General features: G+C 36.6%; 1 protein-coding gene and 1 pseudogene across 2 annotated transcripts in view; both read right to left on the bottom strand.

The window, feature by feature from the left end:
* Window positions 1-21,206, bottom strand: part of SMC6 (structural maintenance of chromosomes 6) — a 78,888-nt gene that overhangs the window by 10,910 nt on the left and 46,772 nt on the right. For both annotated transcript variants that reach the window (XM_042933627.1, XM_042933628.1), the window contains exons 20-23: window positions 19,531-19,701; window positions 5,538-5,675; window positions 4,398-4,543; window positions 701-826 (exon numbers count right to left, since the gene is read on the bottom strand). In XM_042933627.1, the coding sequence (XP_042789561.1) occupies window positions 701-826; window positions 4,398-4,543; window positions 5,538-5,675; window positions 19,531-19,701 (581 nt within the window). The remainder of the gene's footprint in view (window positions 1-700; window positions 827-4,397; window positions 4,544-5,537; window positions 5,676-19,530; window positions 19,702-21,206) is intronic.
* Window positions 8,684-9,869, bottom strand: LOC122216595 (annotated as a pseudogene).

The following is a 21,206-nucleotide window of genomic DNA, read 5'->3' as shown; positions in this document are numbered from 1 at the left end:
AAAACAGAGGTTAAGTGGAAAAAGACTAGGACTGCCTTGGATACCAGTAGGTCAAGAGCCATCCCTTCCTACAACCTATCCTCTGATTTATTTCTGTTGTTTTTGAATTTTTTTTTTGGGGGGGGGGCAATCTATCCCTGAGAGTATGAATATTTCTAGGTAGTACATACATTTCTCTGATCCTGTGTTCATTCTTTGAACCAATATGTTATCAACTTCCTATTATATTTCAGGCACAATAGTAGGTCCTGGAGACACAGCAGTAAACAAAACAGATTCTACATCCATGGAGCCACATCATTCAATCAGATCGTAAACTGAGATACTGCCTCAACAGGTCCCATCAAAACTTGTATCCCTTAAGAACATACAGTGTCCAAAAGTAAAAGAGGCTGTTTCAAAGCCAGTGAGCTCCTATTCAAAGGACCTACGTAAGCAGTGACTGAACAAGCCATCTCAAGTTATCTAGTAAAGGGATCTAATAGTGGAAAAAGTGGATAAGCCCACTACGCAAATCCCTTCTAAGCCAGAATTCTGATTAAATCATAAGACCCTATGTATCAACCAATACAGGAAGCACTGCAGTTTCTTCTTTAACTGGATTGTATAAAGTTCTTTCAACTGAATTTTATTTATAAAGGACAATGTGAAAATGAAAGTACAAAATTATATACGTGGTAATATTTTTAAATGCACCTACCGTCTAAATTGTTGATATGTTTTGTATCTATGAGTCATTATTTCTTCCAGCAATTTAATAAATCTTTTTAAAGTCCTTACTTTATTATCCAGATCAAGATAGGTTTCTCTTGCTTCTTGGTACAGCCTATTTTATGAACAAAATATTAAGTCAATAAATGCCATTCAAAGAATCACAAAGAAAAGTAAAATCTCAGATATATTTAATGGGAGGAAGGGAGAGTGCAGGGATGCCCAGGGGATCAGCGATTGCAGGTATCCCGTCTCCAGGCACAATACACCCCCAGAATGAGCATGTGCTGCCCTAAAGTGGAAGAGCTGTTAGCAGGGCTGGGCAGGAGAAAAGTCCAGGCCTTGCAGAAAGCAGAGGAAGTAAGTGAGGGAAGTGCCCAGCTGGGGCCCAGAGTGGCAGATCTTAGAAAATGCCAGCAAATATACACCTTCTAAAAGTGAAGTGATCACACTGGAAGGCAAAAAATGTTTCCCTTAGTGACAGATGGCAGTGCAGGAACAGAGAACACAGGGTGAGTGTTAGCATCTGCCAAGCCCAGTCTGAATAAGACAAGGTCAAAGAGGCAGAGAAGGCATGGCCACTCAGCAGTGCTATCACAGAGCGTGCCCGCTCACTGCTACAGCAGGGGAGGGACGGGTCCTGACCAAGTCTGAAAGGCCTGGCCAAGGCTCCACAGCTACCCACCCCACGTTCATTCAGATGCTCAGTCCAGGAAAATCCAAGTAAAAAATGACTAACAAAAAAGGCACAAGCACAGAATCCACATGCAGATATTTATAGAAAAAAGGCTTGGGAAAGAGCAGAGGACACTCCCAACAAAGAAAGCACATTAGTACAACGTGGTTACAAAGCAGACAAAAGCTATAATCGAAAATCATGAATTAAAACAAAACAGAATATGAGGTAAGTGCTACCAGGAAGGGATGCCCCAAAGCAGAAATAAAAGAACTGCAATAGACAAATCACTCAGAGAACAGACAGGTAAACAAAAGAAGGTGATAAGCGGGTTAAGAGGAGGCGGTAAGCAGGAACCTGCAGAAGCCACGATGGGGCAGGGGACATGAAGACAAAGTGAGAAGATGCCACACGGAGACAAGAGACAAGAGACAAATGCAGAAAACACTGACAGACACAGAGATCGGGAAAGAGAAAAGCAAAAAACTGGGGAAAAAAGATAACATGGTCAGACAAAATAACTAGAGAAGACAAAGGACATACAACACCTGTGCAACAAAGGCCTAAACAAAGACAGTAAACAAGAGAACAGGAACTATTTAAAAGTAAAATACAAAAAAAGAAATTTTAAGAAATAAGATAAACCTACAGATTAAAAAAACCACAGCGTACACCAAGAAAAGGATCACGGACTCTGACTCATCAGAAACAGATACTCAGGAGAAAAAGAATTTTCTATCAGGCTGAACTATCCTTCAAATTCAAAAGCTACAGACAAACAGTTCTGAACATGCAAAAACCAAACATTACTCCACATGGCCATTCTTAAGGAAGCAATTATAGGAGAAACAGAATTTCAAACGGCTACACAGCCCTTCAGAAAGAGGTAAAATACAATCTTCACACCAAAAAAAATCACAGAAAAATGAAAATACATAAAAAGTTCACAGAAAAAGATATAAATAAATGGTCCTTAAGACATAAATAGATGTTCAGACTCAATATAAGTGAAATGGAAATTAAAATTACATTGAGCTATATTCTTTTCTTAAGGAAATCTACCTGTCAGCAAAAAGAACCAAAGGTTGTCACACACTGTTTACGCTGAGGGGAAACCAGCCTCAGATACACCGCCAATGCCAATGGCCGATGGAAGTGCAAACACGCACAGTCCAGGGGGCGGGTGTGGGGGGGGTGGAATCTTCCAACATGGAGTTAATCCTGTTAAAACATCCTGACTACACAATAAGACACATGTGTGCCACCATTTATAACAGCAGATTAGACTTCAACTACCCATCAGGAGATGATTAAATACCATGTAATTATAAAAAGCAATAAGAAAATGCCTATGTACTGATAAAAAAAAAGTCTCCAAAACATACATTAAAGAAAGCAATTTGTAAAACAGTTTGTTTATTTAGTGTGCTACCTCTTCTATCTGGCAAGAATGAAAATAACATACACCACTTTGCACTTCCGTAAGCAACGAAAGCATATTTAATACATTAATTTATCAAGATAAAAAGAGAGAAAAGTGCTGCAGATGATGAGACCAGAGAGGAAGTCAACACCTATCATGGCCTCTCCTTTACACTGTACTTAAAACATGCGAGGTAACACTCTCTCAAGTCCAAGGCTTCCAAGATGAGCAAGAGGAGAAGGACTTAATCATGGTCATGTCACACAGGGCCGTGGCTGCCTGCTACCTATCTGCTGCACCCTGGGACAAGGCCAGGAAGAAGGTGGTTACTCAGAACAAAGCAGGGGCCACTGCCATCAGGGACATTTCCGAAGCCAGTGTCTTGGACGCCTGCATGCTTCGTGAGCGGTGTGTGAAACCGCGTCCTGCGGGAGCTGGGCCATTCACAGCAAGGGAGCCTGGCGCCGTTCTCCTGAGGCCCCTCAGGGCTGAGCACCCCCACCCCGATTTGGGCCCGCGGGTACTGCCCCACGACCTCCCGCACAGCCCACATGAGGAGCCAAGTACTTAAGGACTGAAGAGAAACTGTTTTCTGGAAAAAACTAAACTGGAGATTATACTTTAAAAACCAAACATGTGAGGTACTATTTTAAAGAAAAACTTCCATTTTTGTGTTTCTTCCCATTGTTTCCCACTGTTTTTGAAAACAGGATTGAGATCACTCCTGTTCCTGAACTACTGTATTAGGAAAAGCTCTTCATAAAGTGTAATAGCTGTAATTTTCTCCATAATTCAATCAGCATCCTACAGTTGTACACAACTCCTAATTTTTCAGCTTTATAAATGACGCTACAATAAACATACCTCAGCACAAAATGCTTTTCTGATTTTGGATTATAACAAAATTACTTGGCCAAATTGAAATTTTTGAAGGTATCTGACAAACTGCCTTAACACTTTTCAGAAAAACTTTAATCATAATCACATCTAACATTTTAGGAACCCTACATATTGTTTTATCATGGACTAACTCATTTAATCTTTATAGCAACCCTATAACTGTAAGTACACATACGTTACACATTACAGATGAGAAAATGAAGATTCAGAGAGATTAGGTAATTTACAAAAGTAACATACGTAGGTAGTAGAATTACAGTTCAGACCAAGGTACTCTTGCTTGAGAAACTGTGCTTTAACTATAGTAGAGCCTCCATTCTTACCAGTAATATGAAAATATCTATTTCACTGAAATCTCCCTGACATGAGACTATTTTTATCATCCTGACATATATGAAAATGGCTTCTAATAGTTTTGATTTGCATTTCTTTTAATTGCTTGTGAAACTGAACATTTTTGTCTATATGAATCTTAAAGGTATAAAACGGCATTTATGTTAAAATATCACTCCATAATGAGTTTTGTTTCGACCCAGAAGAAAAAAAGTTTATTATTAATGACACATATGAAAAACTAGTTTGACCTGTAGCTATATCCCATAGCAATACTATGTTTATAAACATAGATTTTTTTATGTCTTAATAATATGTATGAGTAATAAAGTAGAAAAGCTACCAACCACGTACCTCATTATTTCCTCTCGATCTCCATGACTAGCATGTTCAGCTTGTATCTTTTGTCTTAATCTATTAATTTCTTTGTCCAGAATTGATGCAGATTTTTTTACTTCAATCCGTTCTGGGCAGATTTGTCTCGCTTGTGACATTTTCTCCTAAGGTAACAGATGTTTAGTATCTTTGAAACTTGTCTTTGACATAATTCATTGTACTACTTGTGTCCACAAACACAAAGTAAAGTTCTGAACTTAGAATCAGAATTTTAGATGTGTTTTAGTTACATTTAGTATCAATGTTATTTCTTTACACCTTATATTGAGACTAGTCTAGACTCATTATAAATCTTTAACAGAAAATTGCATTACTATACATGACTTTAATAATTTATAAGAGCTCCATATGTTCCTAGGGAAACAAATTTCAAGTAACAGTAATGTAAAGTTTGGCATTTTTATGAGTGAGGTCAGACAGCTTTCTGTATGTTTTAGGATGGCCTCTGAACACCAAATAGTAGTGAAAACACAAAGAAAAAGATCTTTGTATTCATAAATAAAAAACCCAAAGCATGTTTACACATAGTAGTTTATATTCATAACATTCCATATAATAAGTCATAAACAAGTAAGATAATAGATCAGAATTTAAGCGTTCTCCTAAGAAAAGTTAGAATTTATCTCTTCTAGTTAGAGCAACAGTGCCCTCAGCTTCTCTAAAAGCAGAACAGGGCTGCTGCTGACAGCTGTTAACAAGGGTATGTAGTAAGTAGGGGCTGAATTCCAGCCCAGCCCACACCCAAAGGAAGAGGTGCCTTTTTCTGACATAAAGCTGCTAACCACTTGCCAAGCTGGGCACTTAAGGAGCTATGTTAGCTGAGTGCGAGTCATTTTCCAAATCACTCAAGAGGCAGGAGATCAGCCTTGCAGACCAAGCCAAAGTCCTCTTTGTGGTAGGTGGTCTGTTTCAGTGTCCACACCCTGAGAGTTTCCAAGACTATTCCTTTCCTTGATTCACTGAAGCACCTGTTATGCTACATGAAGTGGACAGTCATCGGACTGCTGGTCTATGTTTGGAAATCTGACATTAAGGAAAACACCTGAACAGCTGTGACTAAGGTTATAAACAAAACATAAAAGAAAAATGATGGATAACCTCCAGTTCTTTTTCTTTCATATCCAGTTCTCGTTTCTTTTTATTTAAAGTATCCAAGTGCTCCTTCTGCTTTTCTTCATAATGCCGCTTCCCTCGTTTTTGATTATCCACTTCAGAATCAGCAAGGTTTAATTCATCCTGTTTGAATAAAGCCAAAATAATCTATAAAGAAAAGACTGTTTTGAAAAAACTGCCAGCATAGGTATAAAACTAACTGACAACTCAACAAAGTGGACAGGGTTATATTGCTTGCAGAGCCAAGTGTCAGAGCTCATATCCAAGTGTATGAATAGAAGTGAGGGGTTTCCCCAAATTAAGAAGTCACATTATTATATTCAAATCCTAACATGAAGCCTCCATATGTTACGGTGCTTTCGACCTTTTTTTAGTAAACAAGGTAGTTTTGTGGAAAGCCACATTAAGCCTGAACCTAAAACAAAGAAGTGTTGGATATTTACAGAGGTAGACTGGGTTTTAAAAAGGTGAGTCAGGGTGGAAGAGAAAAGGATGCAAAGAGATTTACCACTAAATTATTTAGTCATCATTCTGGAAATATAACCTCACAATTTTGGCACAAAATTTAACTGTAAAGAAACTATCTCAAGATCACCTTAAAAATAAAGAGTAGTGGACTATGAAAAGGTAAAAGATGCATATTATAATGCACAGTAACCACTGGAAAAGAAAAGAGTTATGGCTAAAAAACTACTAGAAGAGATTTAAAAAAAGGAACACTAAAAATCACTTGGCTAATTCCAAAAGAAAAAAAAAGAGAGGAAATAGGAACCAGAACAATTAAAACATAAATAGCAGCTAACCATTACTTTCAAGATTAAATGCTTTCTTTTTAAGATCAAGTACAAGACAAGGATGTCTAGTTCCATTGCTTCTATTCAACACTATATTGTAGGCTCTGGCTAATTCGATTAAAAGTTAAAAGAGAAATAAAAAGCAGTGAAGATCAGAAAGGAAGGGTAAAACCACAGTTAAAAAGAGACATTATTTATGAAGAAATTTCAAAGGAAAAGTTTTTAAATTAATAAGTTTAGAAAACTCACTCGATACAAAGCCAAAATAAAAATCAGTAATATTTCTACGTTTGGAACACTTTAAACATTAAAATCTATAACATTCACTACAGCACCAAAAACATCAAATATATCCCTGGAATACATACAAAACTCTTAAAACTCAGTAAGAAAGGCGTACAATGCAAGTGAACAAAGGGCAAAGATTTGATCAGACATTTCTCCAAAGAAGATATATAAATGAGCAATAAAAACATGAGAATTTGCTCAACAGTATTAGACATAAGGAAAATGCAAATCAAAACCACAACAAGAACATTTCACATTTAACAGCATGGTTAAAATAGAAACAGCATACAATAGCAAGCAGTGGTTGGCAAGGATGTTGAGAAGCTGGGACACTCAAATGTTGATGGTGGGAATATAAAGTGGTGCACTTTTGAGAATAGTTTCAGAGTTTCTCAAAACATAGGATAAGTGTGTAGCCTAGCAATTCTACTCCTAGGTATCTATCCAAAAGAAAATCATGTACATGAATGGTCATAGCAGCAGTGCCCAAATGGCTGTCAACTGATGAATAAATAAATTAAATGTGATATATGATTGTGTTTCATTAGACAATACAAAGGCACAAACTACTCATAACATGTTAGAACAGGAATGAACGCTGAAAACATTATACTAAGTGAAAGAGGCCAGTCACAAAAGACCACATATTGTATGATTTTATTGACATAAAATGTCTAGAATAGGCAAATCTATAGAAGCAGAAATAGTGGTTGCCAAGTTGTTGTATAGGACACAAGTCAAATCATCTCTTTTGAGGAACTGTGAATGGCGTTGTTTTAATTTCAGCCTCCATGTATTCATTGCTAGTGTATAAAAATGCAATTGATTTTTGCATGTTTATCTTGTATTCTGATACCTTGCTGACCTTATTTATTAGTTCCAAGAGTTTTCTTATAGTCTCCTTGAGGTTTTCTAAGTAGAGAATCATGGCATGTCAAATGGAGACAGTTTTATTTCTGTTTAATCTTATTTATAATCTGTTTAATCTTATTTCCTTTTCTTGCCATATTGCATTGGCTAGAACTTCCAATATTAACTACATTAAGTAAGTGTGGTGAGACAATCATTTTTACTTTCTTCATGTTAACTAGGTTTGTTGATGGTCTTTAATCTGTTGAAGAAATTCTTTATTTCTATCTTTTTGAGACTTTTAAAAAATCATGAATGGGTGAATATTATCAAATACTTTTCCTGCACTGATTGATATATGATTTTCCTTCTTTAGCCTATTAATATGATGGAAAGAGTCTTGCATCTCCAAAATAAGCCCCATGTGGCCACTGTGAATAATACATAAAAAGGATATGTATATTATAATTTGTTTTGTTTGGTTTTGCAATGAATTCATTTAATCATGAAATGTAGACAATCAGAGACACATGGATGTAATGGTATCAAGGAAAAAAGCCTATCAAAATCTTTTCACTTTTATTAAAGGCTCTGACAACAACAGCTTCATAAAATGTTATGAAACTCTATTTGCTATACAATGAACATCTATTTCTGAGGAGACATATGTCATATAAGCAATGATTTAATGTGTAAAATAATCCTGAATTCTTACTATAAAAATATTTGGCTAAAACATGAAATATCTTTGCAATAAAAATGACAATGTAGCTTAAGTGAGACTTCAGAAATGTCTCCTGGAAAAAGTGGGAATGTTTCCTTTTGCCAGGCAAACTCTGAACAGTTAAGGTTAAGGTGCCATAAATTAGACAAAGCTAGAAAGGAACACCATGTTTCTAGAAAAGAACAGCATGCAACGTGAACTTCTTCCAGGTCAAACTGGCAACCACTTAACAACTTATCATACAAAGGAAAAATACAATACGCTCATCAGAAGGAAATGGTATTACAAGATATAAACAAAACTCTTACTGAAGTCTTGAATAGCTTCAGAGAACATCATCACAGACTAGGTAGAGGCAATTTTTATGACATTAAAGGATTCCTTTATATTATGATAACTTCCTTAAATATAAATACAAGTCAAACAGACCTGTAACTCTGTGATCCTCTTAATCAAATATTTGTTTACAACCACACTCAGCTACTAGAGACTTTTGGATGTAAAGGTTTAACTCATACTAATCTGGACAAGCCAAGGCAGAGATTCTGATTTGGAGCCAGTGGGCTCCTGCTACTGTTGCTGCTGCTGCTTCCAGGTATCACTGGTGGGATCCACGTAGGTTTTCAGCTTTCAGTTGATGGATTACGTATTTGGAATGGTTTCCCAGTGGCCTCTAAAGACAAAGAAACCTTTTTGGATGAAGGCTGAGATTCTGATTTCACAGACCTGGAGCAGAGTCTCCTGAAGTCACTTACAAAGAATTATATTTGGATTTACGTTTCTTCTTCAACTGAGGATTTAACCTTTACTTCTTTTTTTCTTAATTTCTTTCACTTTATTTTCCCCCTGGTGAAGACTTCATCATTATCTTCCCTCTCACTAAAATCAGACTCTTCACCATTTGCAAAAGTCTGGTTCAGAGTCATTAGCACTATCGCCATTACAGCCTTCCAACCCAACCATCTTCCTCTATTGTATCACTGCCTTTGATGTTGCTTTTCTTTTCCCTTGAACACCATGAAAATCATCTTCCCCAGTAACCTTAATCCAAATCTAAATAATCACTGGCTACACTGCAACTGGAGATACACAGGGACTTACTCGTTGCTTCAGTTTTGCCACTGCCACATTTTTCAATGCTTTTATCGCCTTGTCCGCATCAACGGTGACTGTTGGAAGTTCCTTCACTGACTTCTAAGTCTCACTGGTAGAGCTTGTCATCTAAAGTCATCCTTTTTTTAAGAGATTTTCTTTTGTAGTGGAATATCTTCTTTCTGGAGATTCTTCAGGTTTGGTTTCCTTGTTTCTAGTTTTAACTCCTTTGGTGTTGTTCTGGGTTTCTTATTTAAAGGTGTGGTTGCAAAGCCCTCAAACTGAGTAATTGACCGGTTATTTATGTATCACAGGCAGCACCATAGCCCCCTCCAAAGCTGAAAACGTGCAGCTTTGAATTTCTTGTTCGCAGCAGTCTGTATATTGTTTTTCTAATGAATTGTTTAGTGTCATAAATTTCCTTCTCAGCAATGCTGTATTTATCCATAAATTTTGATAAATCATCTTCATTTCATTTGGTTCAAAATATTTTAAAATTTCTCTCAACACTTTCTCTTTGGACCATGGGTTATGTAAAAGGATGTTAGTTTCTTTTTTTTTTTAATTTTTTTTTTTAACATTTATCATTGAGAGACAGAGCGTGAGCAGGGGAGGGGCAGAGAGAGAGGGAGATGCAGAATCTGAAGCAGGCTCCAGACTCCGAGCTGTCAGCACAGAGACTGACGCGGGGCTCGAACTCACGGACCGCGAGATCATGACCTGAGCCGAAGTCAGACGCTTAACCAACTGAACCACCCAGGTACCCCAAAAGGATGTTAGTTTCACATGTTTGGAGATTATCTTTCTATTAAAAGATCTTTAATTGAGGATCTATTAAAGATTTCTAGTATGACTGCATTATGATTAGGAAACACACTATATAATTTCAATTCTTTTAAATTGTTGGGATTTTTGGTTTGTTTTGTTTTGTTTTTAATGGTCCAGGAGATGATCTATCTTGGTATACATGAAACAGGCACTTGAAAATAAGGTGTATTCTACTGTTGTTGGTAGTCTTCTCTAAGCATTGATTAGGTCCTGTAGTTTGATGGTGCTGTTCAGTTTTCTAAATCCTTATTGATTTTCTGCCCTATCAATTGTTGAGGGAATTCTGTCACATGTTGCAGCTCATCTGGTTGGTGCAGCTCTGCTGTTTGGTGCATACATTTAGGATTGCTATGTATTCTTGGTGGATTAACCCTTTTGTCATTATATGATGTCCTTCTCTACCTCTAGTAATTTTATTTTGAAGTGTACCTTATCAGATTTTAATATAGGTGTTCCTACTTTCATTTGATTATCACTTGCAAGATATATAAACTTCCATTTATTTATTTTCAACCTGTCTATAGGTTACATTTGAATGGACTTATAGTCTGGTCATGTTTTTGACCTAATCTGCCCATATGTGTATTTCAACGATTTATTTAGGCCATTTACATTTAGTGTAATTATTCATACATCAGGGTTTAAATCTGTGATTTCATTTTTTTTAACTTCTTTTTCCTGCCTCATGTGGGTTACTTAAACATTTTTTAGAATCCTGCTTTGATTTGTCTTTAGTACGTTTGAGTGTATCTCTGTGTACAGCTTTTTTAGTGGTTGTTCCAGGTATTATATATTTATATTATATATATTCCACAACATAGTCTACAAGTCATAATTTTACCAGTTTGATAAATCTTCCTTTCCAGCTTTTCAGGCTTCCTTGTTTTAATATAATTGTCTTAAATATTTCCTCTACATATTTTATTTTATTTATTTTTATTTTTATTATTATTTTTTAACGTTTATTTACCTTTGAGATAGAGAGAGACAGAGCATGAACGGGGGAGGGTCAGAGAGAGGGAGACACAGAATCTGAAACAGGCTCCAGGCTCTGAGCTGTCGGCACAGAGCCCGACGCGGGGCTTGAACTCACAGACCATGAGATCACAACCTAAGCCGAAGTCGGACGCTTAACCAACTGAGCCACCCAGGCGCCCCTTTCCTCTACATATTTTAAAATCATCTCAGATATTATAATTTCATTTGCTTTCTGAACATTTTAAAAATTCAAGAAAAGAAGAAGAAGGCTACTGAATTTGGCTGTATGTTTAACTTGTTTTTCTTCTTTCTTGGTGTTCCAAAATTCCTTCTTTTATTGTTTTCTCTCTATTTAGAGAACTTTGAGCCATTCTGTTAAAACAAGTCTGCTGGCAACAAATTCTCTAAGTTACCCTTCATCTGAAAATGTTTCAATTTTTCTTTAACTGCTGGAAGATATTTATGCTGGACTTAGATTTTGGGTTGGCTGGTGTCTTCATTCAATACTTGAAAATGTGCTACTTCCATATGGTCTCTATGGTTTCTGTTGAGAAATCGGCTATCATTCAAATAGTGTTTTTTCCCATATAGGTGATGTTTCTCTCTTGCTGCTTTTAAGACTTTTTTTTTTTTTTGTCTTTAGTTTTCAGAAGTTTGACTATTATGTGTTTTATGGTGGATTATTTTGGGTTTATCTTGTTTGGAGTTCACTCACTTTCTTAATCTGTAAATTCAGACTTTTTGCCAAATTTGAGAGGAGTGTGGTTATTCTTTCTTGGAGTACTTTTTCAGCCCTGTCCTCTTTGCCCTCTCATTCTGGGACTCCAATGATACAAATGTCAGATATCTTTTTTATATAATTTCACAGGTCTTTAAAGCATTATTTATTTTTCAATCTTTTTTTTTTTTTTTTTTTTTGGTTTAGTCTATTTTCTCTCTGTTGTTCAGATTTATAAAGGACAAAAAGGAAAAATTATGAACTACATGTTCAATACATGTGATAAATGTCAATGAAACAATATAGTCCCTAAGTAGAAAACTTAAATAGCTCAGTATCAACTAAGGAAATTGAATTCATAAAGAAACTACTGTCCACAAAGAAAATTACAGGCCAAGATAGCTTTGCTGGTAAATTCTATTAGACATGTGAAAAAGAAGTAATTCCAAATCTACAAAAACTTTCAGAAGAGGGAAGGGGAACACTTCTAAACTCACTCAATAAGGCCACTTATAGGGGAACCAGGGTCACTCAGTTGGGCATCCAACTTTGGCTCAGGTCATGATTTCAGTTTGTGAGTTAAAGCCCTGTATCAGGCTTTGTGTTGACAGTGCAGAATCTGCTTTGGACTCTGTCTCCCTCTCTCTCTGCCCCTCCCCCACTCATGCTCGCTTGCTTGCTCTCTCTCTCAAAAATAAACATTAAAAAAATTAATAAGGCCAATATAGCCATAATAAAAAAAGTCAAACATATCACAGAGAATCAAAGACTAATGAATAAACATGGGTCAAAACTCTTCAAGAGGCTGTGAGATATTTTTACGTATATGTATATACATACATATATGCATATACAGTGGACTAATGGACTATTATTAATCATAAAAAAGGAATGAAATCCTGCTATTTGCAATGACAAGGATGGAGCTAGACAGTATTATTATGATAAGTGAAATAAGTCAGAGAAATACAAATACCATATGATTTCACTCATATGTGGAATTTAAGAAACAAAACAAATGAGCAAAGGTGGGGTGGCGGGAGAGGGAAATCAAGAAACAGCCTCTTAATTACAGAGAACAACTTATGGTTACCAGAAGGGTGGGAGGTGGGTGGGGGATGGATTATAGGTGTTAAAGGAGTGCACTTGTCATGATGAGCACCAGGTGTTGTATGGAAGTGTTGAATCACTATACTATATACCTGAAACTAATATTACACTCTATGTTAACTGGGATTTAAGTAAAAACTTTAAAAAAAATCTTCACTAAATTTTTGGCAAATAGAATTGAATCATTTATAAAAAGGAAAATAATGATGATCATGTAGGGTTTGCCAAGCTTTGTTTAATAGCTGGCAAAATAAAATCAATATTATTCTCCGTATTAATGAAAAAAGAAAAAGAAAAACTAGATGATTATGGCTTTTAACAGCAATCCCACACCTAGGTATTTAACCAAGAGAAATGAAGACTTCATTTCACATAAAAACCTACACTTGAAGGTTTATAGCAGCTTTCTTCATAACCATCAAAACTGGAACCATCCAAATGTCCTTTAAGAGGTGAATGGATAAGCAAGCTGTGGTACATCCATATACATTTCAAATACACTACATTACATGAAAGAAGCCAGGCTCAAAAGATCACAGACCATATGATTCCATTTATATGATGTTATGTAAAAGGTAAATCAATAACGATGGAGAACATGACTGCCAGAGGTTAAGGGTGGGGGAGGTTTAACTAGAAAGGGGCAAAAGAAGGGAATTTTGAGGAGGACGACAGAACTGTTCTATATCTTGAGGTGTTAGGTACACAATTCTGGATTGTCAAAATATGTTAAGTGTACGCCCAAAGAGTGAGTTTTACTGTTTGTAAGTTAAAAGACTCATTTTCAAAAGTACTATTTGTAAAATAATACAGATGAAAGAGGAGATCAGGAGCTCTAGAAAATGTGTTACTCAACTACTGTAATTACTCAAAATATAGCTCTGTCATGATAAAGATGTCAAGGTTGAGGACACATGTGAAAAGTTACATAAAAGTAGTTCATGAAATGTGAACACAAACCAAGCAGTATTTCTAGTATTTCTAAACATTAAATATAACACTTACGTGATTCTGAATTCACGTATAGCTAAAAGTTAATAAACTGATTGTCATTAAGTTTGCATTTACTTACTCCCCCTCATAATTCATGTGAATGGTGGCCAAAACACATTCTCCCTGGTTATTGTGAAAATGGAAACGTGCCTTATATTAGGGGATGCCTTATATGCCTTATACATATAACATGCAATTTCTTCAGAGAATGTGTAGATTGGTGAAAGATTTTAGAAGATGATATATGCACATAGCCATTAATTATGGCAGCTCTCTTAACAGATTACATTCTAGTCAATTTGGACATTTTAAAAAATACACAGATTTCCAGAACTCACCTCTGGAGATTTTATTTTAGTTGGCCTGGAATCCATGAATCTCAATTTTTAAAATGGCTCTTGATTTAAGAACCACCAAAAGAAAGTTCAGACTGGCAGACAGTGTTTTCATTTAGTTTGATATACAAAGACTTCTACACTATTCCTCATTGTAATAGCTCCCAAACTGGACACCCATATGGTCCATCAATAAGTAAATGAATAAAAAATGATATATCAAATACAATGGAATACTACTCAGCAATACAAAGGAGTGAATTACTGATTCAAGTAAAATACGAATATCATAGTCAAAAAGAATAATTTTTATTTTATTCACTTTCAAACCATAGTATAGACATTATGTGCTAGACAGTGTGTTATGTTCTGAAAAAGGTCAAACCCCCCAAAAATTAAGAGTACATAATGTGTGATTCCCTTATATATAATTCTACAAAATGTGTAGAATTACACAGAAATTATACAGAAATAGTAAGCAGATTGGTAATTGGGACAAGGGGGACGGGTAAGGAGAGAGAGATGACAAATGGACATGGGGAAACTTGTGAGTGTGAAGGACACGTTCCTTTCTCTAATTGTGTGGCTTCACAGATTATACACGTCAAAACTTATCAAACTGTACACTTACATGTGTATTTACTATACATCAATTATATCTCAATAAAATGTTGTTGTTTTTTTTTTAATATCCTGATTTTAAGAACCACCAAATTAAACTCCACTCAGTTGTTGGTTTGATTTTTGGGCCCAGCATTGGTCATACACACTGTGATTATCATGGTCAGCCTCAAGAGTGACAGTTATAAACAGAGAAAAAACACAAACTAAGACAGCAATAACAGCATCATGAAAGACAGAATATGTGGAAGTATCCCAAAAAGGAAAAGAACTTGTGAAATATCTTAAAAATTGAAAACATTTGCCCCATATAATGCAGGATTTAGGCTACCCTCCATCCTAAGAGCACAATTTACTGCATCTTGTTCACACTGCTGAATAACTATCACCCATGGTAGATGTCTGATTATAAGAGTTCTAGTAAAACTTCCACGGAGGATGGAGATAAGCTGTTCATTTACTTCAAGCAGTTTATTTGAATTTTTATGTTTTATGTAGTAGGAGACATTACAATTAGAAAATAGAGTAACTTATGAAAGAGGATGGTTGAATGCTAAGTTTTCTAATCACTTGTGGTAGGAACTTTGAAACAGTCCCCATATTTGCTTCAGGGAGCCAGAGGGGTAAAATGACCATGAGATCAAAGTGACCTGAGCTAAAGTCGGACGCTTAACCAACTGAGCCACCCAGGCGCCCGTAATTTTTTTTTTAATGTTTTATTTATTTTTGAGAGAAAGAGCACAAGTCGGGGAGGGACAGAGAGAGAGGGGGACAGAAGATCTGAAGCAGGCTCTGCACTAAAAGCAACAAGCCTGATGTGGGGTTCAAACTCACCAACTGCAAGATCATGACTTGAGCCAAAGTCAGACACTCAACCAACTGAGCCACCCAGGAGCCCCTTATCTTGGAATTTTTAAAAGCAGAATCACCCTTGATCCAAACAAACTCTCTATATCAGGCCACGTTTGTGCTGGTTAATCTTCCCTCCTGGCAACTGTGGAAAGTTACACACTTAACTCATAAAACAGGATGAAAAGAAACTCATACGATGTTACTCTCCCTTTCTCCACACTTATCATAACAGACTTCTCTTATGTACTTAATAAATTTATGTCCTAGGTACCATCACATTTAAAACTAAAAGGGAAGCAAGAGAGTATTTTATTTCATTTCATCTTATTGATGACATGAAGATCAAGAGATTTGAACAGTCAGTTAACATTCACCCTGGGTTAGATGAGAACTAGGAGGGATTAGGTCTAAAATTAAAGGCTGATGTAGCCCTAAACCTATAGCATTTCTAAGCTTTAAGAAGTTACAGCCTTTTAAAAATAGGCTGGGGTGATAGAAGGAACATAATCCTCAAAAAATGTCATTCTCTTGGATGTCTAAGTAACCAGTTTTATTCGGCAACATTGGACAAACTGCTACAGCATTATTACTGCCACTTGCTTCATATAAATCTATATTAATTATGAGGTTTTAAAAACCTATGAAATATTATCTTATAATTTTTAAATTTTATTTGTTTTTTTTTAAATACGTATTTTTCAGAGAGAGAGAGAGAGAGAAAGAGCATGAGTAGGGGAGCAGCAGAGAAAGAGGGAGACACAGAACCCTAAGCAGCTTCCAGGTTCTAAGTCAGCACAGAGCCCGACACGGGTTTCCAAACTCACAAACTGTGAGATCAAAGTGACCTGAGCTGAAGTGGGATGCTTAACCGACTAGCCCACCCAGGTGGAATTTTTTGGTAATGTTTTATTTATTTTTGAGAGAAAGAGTACGAGTGGGGGAGGGACAGAGAGAGAGGGGGACAGAAGATCTGAAGCAGGCTCTGTGCTGAGAGCAACAAGCCTGATGTGGGGCTCCAAGACACGAACTGCGAGATCATGACCTGAGCCGCAGTCAGACGCTCAACCAACTGAGCTATCCGGGTGCCTCTTACTTTGGAATATTTAAAAGTACAGTCACCCTTGATCCAAATAAACTCCCTATATCGGAAACCGAGAGCCTCCTACTCCAATAATGCAGACCATCTACCTTTGTAGGCTCGATGTGGGCCACACTCCTTGTCTGACAAATTTAACTTGCAACTAAAACTGAAGCATCAAATTCGCAGTGTAAATCAAAACAGACTGTTTAAAGTGAGAAAAATATTCCTTATACCAAAATTTCATGACTATATATCTAAACAGTGTACTTTACCCCCACCACCCTTGACACAAAATGAACAACTGTCCTACAAGCAAGCAGATGACATCTCGAAGCTGCTAATATATCACGATGGCAGTGTCTCAGGAATTAAATTATTTTGTTAGCCATATCCTGTTGGTCCTGCCGTTATGGATGGCTAATGTGACATGATACTGAGGAGGAAAAGCCTCCTGGCTACCAGCTGACTGCATGCAAGTTCACCGAAGGACTCGCCTCCTGGCTTTGTTATTTGCAGCCAGGGCAAAGAGCTAAGATCAAGAATCTTTACTGCATTCTGCCCATATTTTCTGCTCTTAAACTTATTCAAACTCCCAATCCCAGGAGTTGCATTAGCCTAGAGATAGATACCTACAAGAACAGAATACAGCTTACTCTTCTTAATTTCTTGCTTTGAATTTTAAGTTGTCTGGGATGAATAATTTAGGTGCAATTTTACTTTTTCTAGATTAACATATTTCATCATTTTGATTTTAAGTCACCTTGTTCAATCCCTTACCCATTTAAAATATTTTTTTAATCTTACTTTTGTTGTAACTTCATTGTTCTAATTCCTGAATTCTGAATTCTACCTAGTCTATTCTTGATGATTTTAATATTTATCTTACTCCTTCTTATCATTTTCTTTTAAAAACTAATTTTGTCTTTTTTTATCCTTTTGCCTTTTTCTTATTTCCTGTATGTAGCAAATGCTTTCTTAATTATTTTTCTCAATATTATCTTTAATACATTTCTCTTCCTCACAATTTTAATATTTAAACTTTATATTCTTCTTCATCAGTTAACTTATCAGTCTGTTTTCCGATTTTTCATTCGTATCGCAAACAGAAAAGAGTTAAGCCACCCTGGGTTACAGAGGCAGGCAGGACCCCAGCTCCTGGGCAGCATCTCCAGAGAGACCACCGCAAACAGGGTGTTTGCAGGCAGCACATGCTGCACCTTCCTTTAATATTCTCCCAACTCTAAGTGAGGTCTTCCAAAATTTTCAACGGAGACAAGTAGAGTAAACCTTACATGCACAATTCTTTTAAACTAGTAAAATACCTAAATCCATTTTGATTCAGCATACCCCCTTCAGATTCTTTTTTTTTAAGCTTATTTATTTTGAAAAGGAGAGAGAGAGCCTGAGCAGGAAAGGGGCAGAGAGAGAGGGAGAAAATCCCAAGCACGTTCTGTGCTCTCAGCTCACAGTTCGTGAGATCATGACCTGAGCAGAAACCAAGAGTTGGACACTTAATCAACTGGCCCACCCAGGCACCCAAGATGCCTCGGCCTCTTAAAATATGCTATTCCTTCTTCTCAGACTCTTATAAATAACATTTAAAGTTCTGAGAACAATTGAGCTATTTGTAAAAATGATAATGACAATAATCTATTGATAACTAAGCTAAACAGGGAAAGGTATACTATTTAATTGTTAAATAATTTTATTTCCCTAAATTTGGTTTCAAAGAGCATGTGTTTAAAAAAAAAAAAAAAAGTTTTTTTTAAAAAAGACCAGTTTAATTCAGCCTGGAACATAATAGAAACATGTCAATAAACAAGAATTTAGTAGCATGCCATTTCAAGTTGGCTTTTAAATCTAATCTACAACTTTAAAAAAAAAAAATTTTTTTTAGCATTTATTTATTATTGAGACATGAGAGAGACAGAGCATGAGCATGGGAGGGACAGAGAGAGGGGGAGACACAGAATCTGCAGCAGGCTCCAGGCTCTGAGCTGTCAGCACAGAGCCCAACACGGGGCTCGAATTAACTCATGAACTGTGAGATCATGACCTGAGCTGAAGTCTGACACTTAACCAACTGAGCCACCCAGGTACCACTTTAAAAAAATAATAATGTTTATTTTTGAGAGAGAGAGAGATAGCGTGAGTGGGGAGGGGCAGAGAGAGAAGGAGACACAGAATCTGAAGCGGGCTCCAGGCTCTGAGCTGTCAGGCCAGAGCCCAATGCGGGGCTCGAACTCACAACCTGTGAGATCATGACCTGAGCCGAAGTCAGACGCTCAACCGACTGAGCCACCCAGGCGCCCCCAATCTGTAACTATTTTTATACAACTAATCCTTGAATTACTGAAGGAAAGCCAAGAGAGACAACAGAGTAGGTGAGCACAGAAGCAGGGTGGATGGACAAGATATATCCCTGCTTCTGGTTCTAAGCAAGGAAGAAAAAAAAAATCATCACAAAATAAAGAGGAAACAAAAGCTGTAATCTAGGAGAAACAGAAATTTTTAGCAACTTATTTTCCTAAAGACATGAACAGAAGTGTTTAATTCTAATTGGCCTACTGATGAAAATTTGGTTTGTATCCCATTTTATTTGGTTGCATTTACATTTAACCATAAATTCTGTTAGGGCGGTATCTAGCAAGTACAGTGTGGATACACTGCTGAAACATAAAATACACATATAACAACAGAGTAACAGTAACATACCTTAAGTGGTTCTGCTAGGTCTGATAGCTGGTTAATTTTCTGTTTAATCGCATCATACTTGTTTTCTGCTTCTATTTTCAGATTTTTAAGATGTTCCATATTTTCTTTTTGTTGTTCCATATTTTTCTCAACCATTTTCATTTTGATTTTATTTTCTTGAGCTTCATCTTCCTGGTCACATTTATAGAACATAAGGAGTTAATTAAAATACTTAAGTATGAAACAGAAAAACAGTGCAAATGATTCTGAGAGAAGAGAAACTACAGGCTCCAGGCGATCCAGTGAAAGACAAATACAAAGAGCACTAGCAAATTTTCATACCCTTGGTGGTAAATCAGAAAGTAGAAAATGATTCAACAGTAAGAAAGACTACATATGGGAGACAAGTGAAACTATACTGTGCTTGAGGTCATAATCATAAGTAAGATTTATTTTATCTAGTTACTTTTTCTTTCAAAACGCAGTGTGCATACATATTTATCATGTGCTATTTATCATGTGCTAGACAGTATGTTAGATACTGAGTAAACAAAAATAAGACATAGCCCATACCTTTAAGAAACCTAAGGAATTAAAGCAGAAAAATAAAAAATGGAGAATAAGATCACTAATAAAAAACGAAGACAAATAACTCATTAGCTTAAAGCTCCATCAGTGCCAGGACTTTATCTGTCTGGTTCACTGCTATATCCCCCAGCACTTAATATGGTGCCTGGTGCAGAGTGGACATTCAATAAACATTTATTCATTTTTTTTTAATTTTTTTTAATTTTTTTTACTTTTTTATTTAAAAAAAATTTTTTTTTTCAACGTTTATTTATTTTTGGGACAGAGAGAGACAGAGCATGAACGGGGGAGGGACAGAGAGAGAGGGAGACACAGAATCGGAAACAGGCTCCAGGCTCTGAGCCATCAGCCCAGAGCCTGACGCGGGGCTCGAACTCACAGACCGCGAGATCGTGACCTGGCTGAAGTCGGACGCTTAACCGACTGCGCCACCCAGGCGCCCCTTATTTTTATTTTTTTAACGTTTATTTATTTTTGACACAGAGAGAGACAGAGCATGAACGGGGGAGGGTCAGAGAGAGGGAGACACAGAATTGAAACAGGCTCCAGGCTCTGAGCTGTCAGCACAGAGCCCGACGCGGGGCTCGAACTCACAGACCGCGAGATCATGACCTGAGCCGAAGTCGGCCGCTTAACCGACTGAGCCACCCAGGCGCCCCAAACATTTATTCATTTTAACAAGACGGTAATCTATCTACTGCACTGCTTACTGTAACTTAGAGAAGCTAAGCTGAATGTAATAAACAGTTGTCTGAAAAATAAAAGACTAACAAATGTGTGATAAAATGAGAACCAATTTCTTAGGGGAAAAAACCTCAACAATGAAGATACCAACTACAACTGACTAAAAGATATCCATTAATATTAATACTGATTAACTCTGAACAAAACTATGCTAGGCAGTCTGGTTTGAAAGGCCACTGTTTAGAAGCATGCTGTTCAAGTTTTGATAGCTTTATTACATGTAGTAGAAGACAAAATCAATTATCATGCATGCAAGTTGCACATACAAAACATTAAGGAACCTGAATGCTACAAGCCAGGTAGTGTTGACCTTATTTGGAAATAAAGATAGCAATTATAAAAGGTAGCATAATATAAAGGATTTT

This window comes from Panthera leo, chromosome A3, assembly GCF_018350215.1.
Source record: "Panthera leo isolate Ple1 chromosome A3, P.leo_Ple1_pat1.1, whole genome shotgun sequence".
Lineage (NCBI taxonomy): Eukaryota > Metazoa > Chordata > Mammalia > Carnivora > Felidae > Panthera > Panthera leo.
The sequence above is the reverse complement of the archived record's forward strand: the minus strand, read 5'-3'. Positions and strand labels throughout refer to the sequence as shown.